Genomic DNA, 3,293 nt, shown 5'->3' on the forward strand with positions numbered 1-3,293 from the left:
ACGTGGTTTTCCGATGTTAAGAGCTGATTAGTTTTTGGAATTGATTGGTCTAGCTATTTGAGAGATTTACATACATACATAGATACACACACACACACACACACACACGTGCGCATACATTCTTTCCGCGAACACCTCGATAGTGCATGCCAGAAAGCCAGCAAGAATTATGACGAATACCATGGGACCAAGAACCAAAAAGAGGAGAGTCCTTCTGGAAGCAGTCCATTCGGTACTGCTTTATGGAGCGGAAATATGGGCAGATATATTAAAGCAGAAAACCTATCGGCGGAAAATGGCAGCAGTGCAGCAGCGAGGCGCTCTCAGAGTTGCCTGCGCCTACCGCATGGTTTCCGAAGCGGCTGTATTGGTCATTGCGGGAGCTGCGCCCATCGACCTATTAGCGTTCGAGAGAGCAAGACTCTACGACGCTAAAATCGGTGGCGAAAACATGAAGGAGGCAAGAACGAGGATAAAAACGGAAACGCAGCAAGAGTGGCAGGACCGATGGACGTCGGGAGAGACAGGCAGATGGACAGCGCGACTGATCCTAAACATCAACGTCTGGCTTTCTCGGAAGCACGGGGACACGGACTTCTTTCTGACCCAGCTACTGACGGGACATGGGCAGTTCAATGCCTATCTATTCAAGATGAGTTTGCACAGCACACCAACGTGCAAATACTGTCCAGACAAAATTGACAACGCCGAGCACACGTTTTTCGAGTGTGATCGATGGAAGGACGATAGAATCTGCACCGAAGAAACAATGGGCACCGCGCTCTCCCCTGAGAGCTTGGTAACCTGCATGATCAAAAAAGAAGAAAACTGGACAGCTGTAGTAGCCTACGCGCAGCATCTCTTGAAAGAAAAAATCGCAGAAAGGGATTAGAAACCAGTAATAACAAGAAGTAGGTGTCATGAGGCACAACATGGACTGGATTGAAGTAATGACGGATCCCAGGGTGCTGTGGTCCAAAGTATCCGCGCCACTAGGTATAAGTTAGTGAGTAAGTCCCCGAGGTGGAAGCGCCTGCTCAGAGAGAGTGGGGAAGGCAGATTGAAAAAAGAAACGCACCAATGGATTTCTGAAGAAACAATTAAACACAAAAATTTACTAGAAAAACTCACGACCTTGAGAAAGTCGACCATCTTGTAATACGCTAAAACTTTGTACAACAACTCTCAAGGTCGAAACTAAAATTTCTCAGCTTAGACTGAAAATTAAATTTAGTAAAATTTACCGTTCATGAAGAATATACAATCTAGTAAAATTAGCTGAGTGTAAATGGATTTAATAAATTCAAAATGAAATTAAATTAAATAATTTAGTCAATACAGAATTTATTCAATTATCGGATATAATAAAATAACTTGGACAAAAATAAATGGATTATAATTAATCTGTAAATTCTCGGATATGACGAAGTTAATTAATTCAATATATAAAGAACTTTTGTTTTAAATATTTATTGTTGTAACGATAAAAATACAGCAGTAAATGAGGAATTATGAGAATGATAATTAGGAAATAAGAAAGGATAAATTTGAATATATAAATGAAAAATTAGTTAATAAGTTGGAAATTATTTTGTAAAATTGGAATTAAAAAATAGTGTGGGTGTGTGTGTATAAAAAGGGACTATCGCTCGATGGTGACGCGATCACTCATCCACAGACAATTCATCCGTGACGATATATCCACGACACATCATCCGTGGATGATTGATCCGCACGACGATTGATCCGCATGACAATTGATCTGAACGACAATTGATCTCCACTAGAGGGATTCTGTGTTGGTATAATGTCGAATAAACACACACAACAACCATGTCATAACGTCACATCACGGATTATTTTTTGTGCGGATCTTTTGTCGTGTGGATTATTTGTCGTGCGGAGCAATCGTCCACGGATGAAATAACACAAACGCGGGTAATAGTGTTGCGCCCTTTTAACACAGTTTTTGTGTGTGTTTATTCGACATTAGACTAACAAAAACGCGGGTAATAGTGTTCCGCCCTTTTAACATGGTTTTTGTGTGTGTGTTCTCAGTAATAGGCCAACACAAACACGGGCACTAGTGTTGTGTTCTTTTAACATGGTTTTTGTGTGTGTTTATTCTACATTAGACCAACACATACGCTTGTTACCGTGTTGTGCCCCTTTATCATTGAGCCATTCAATAATTTTTTTCTTTTATTTAAATTTTCGATAATTATAACGAATTTGAAGGATAACTTGTCGGGGATTTTTTGTTTTAAGGATATTTTGTCCGAGGATATTTTGTCCAGAAATATTTTGTCGGGGATATTTTGTCGGGGGATCAAGACGCCTGATACCGTTTGGCTCACCCTACTATACAATCATAACTATTTGGTAGAATTTTGTTGTTCTTTTTGTTCTTACGATTCTGCATGTTGTTATTAACTTTGAAAAATCTACTCCACTTTTTACTCCTTAACAGCATCTTTTTTGACATGACTAATCTTTATTTCTTAATTTCTTATATAGAATAATGTAGCTCCTGGACAATGTTGGGCGTTTAAAGGCTCAGCTGGATGTATTGCGATTAAATTGCTAAGTCCAATTTACGTAACTAGTGTCACACTCGAGCACATCACGGTTCATAAATCACCAAATAGCAAGACTACTTCTGCACCTCGATGTTTTTCTGTTTGGGTATACTATCTTTGATAAATCTTACAGAGAACGAAAATCAACATTTGAACTATTGCAGGGATTGAAAAGTATAAATGACAAAGAAGGATATTTTTTCGGTAAATTCATGTATGATAATTGTGCATCACCAATACAAAACTTTCCAATAAAGAAGAAATCCAACGAGTCGTATGAGATAATAGAACTTAAAATTCATTCCAACAGTGGAAATCCTAATTACACTTGTCTCTATAGAGTTCGTGTTCATGGAGAACTTGATTTGTAAAAATATTGATTTTATTTCAGACTATTAAAAATATTTCAACCTCTCTTTTTCATTAAACTAAAATTTTTTATGCAAAGATATTATACAAAAATTGAATTGTAACACAATTCTGCCCGATGAAAAAAGTTTCTGTCTAATCATATATAATAATGCATAATGATCGATACATGATTGGATCCAAAAATTGGCCAGATCTAATTATATACAGGGTGTCCCAGAAGTAACGGACGCCATTGTAGCATCTGATGAAAAAAATAATTCTGAGACGAAAAGTCCTTAGCCATTTTTTAATTAACCTCATAGATAATTAATTATTAATTAAAAATAACGTCTCTTCATTTGT

The 3,293-nt window shown here is 37.5% G+C and overlaps 1 protein-coding gene across 1 annotated transcript; it reads left to right on the plus strand.

The window, feature by feature from the left end:
• Window positions 1-2,517: 2,517 nt before the first annotated feature.
• Window positions 2,518-2,950, plus strand: LOC123274682 (SUN domain-containing protein 3-like; the record flags this gene model as incomplete). Its single annotated transcript, XM_044742424.1, has 2 exons — window positions 2,518-2,685; window positions 2,744-2,950. Coding segments are annotated over 2 exons (375 nt in total), but the record flags the coding sequence as incomplete, so codon positions are not given.
• Window positions 2,951-3,293: the final 343 nt, after the last annotated feature.

This window comes from Cotesia glomerata, unplaced genomic scaffold (assembly GCF_020080835.1).
Source record: "Cotesia glomerata isolate CgM1 unplaced genomic scaffold, MPM_Cglom_v2.3 scaffold_538, whole genome shotgun sequence".
NCBI lineage: Eukaryota > Metazoa > Arthropoda > Insecta > Hymenoptera > Braconidae > Cotesia > Cotesia glomerata.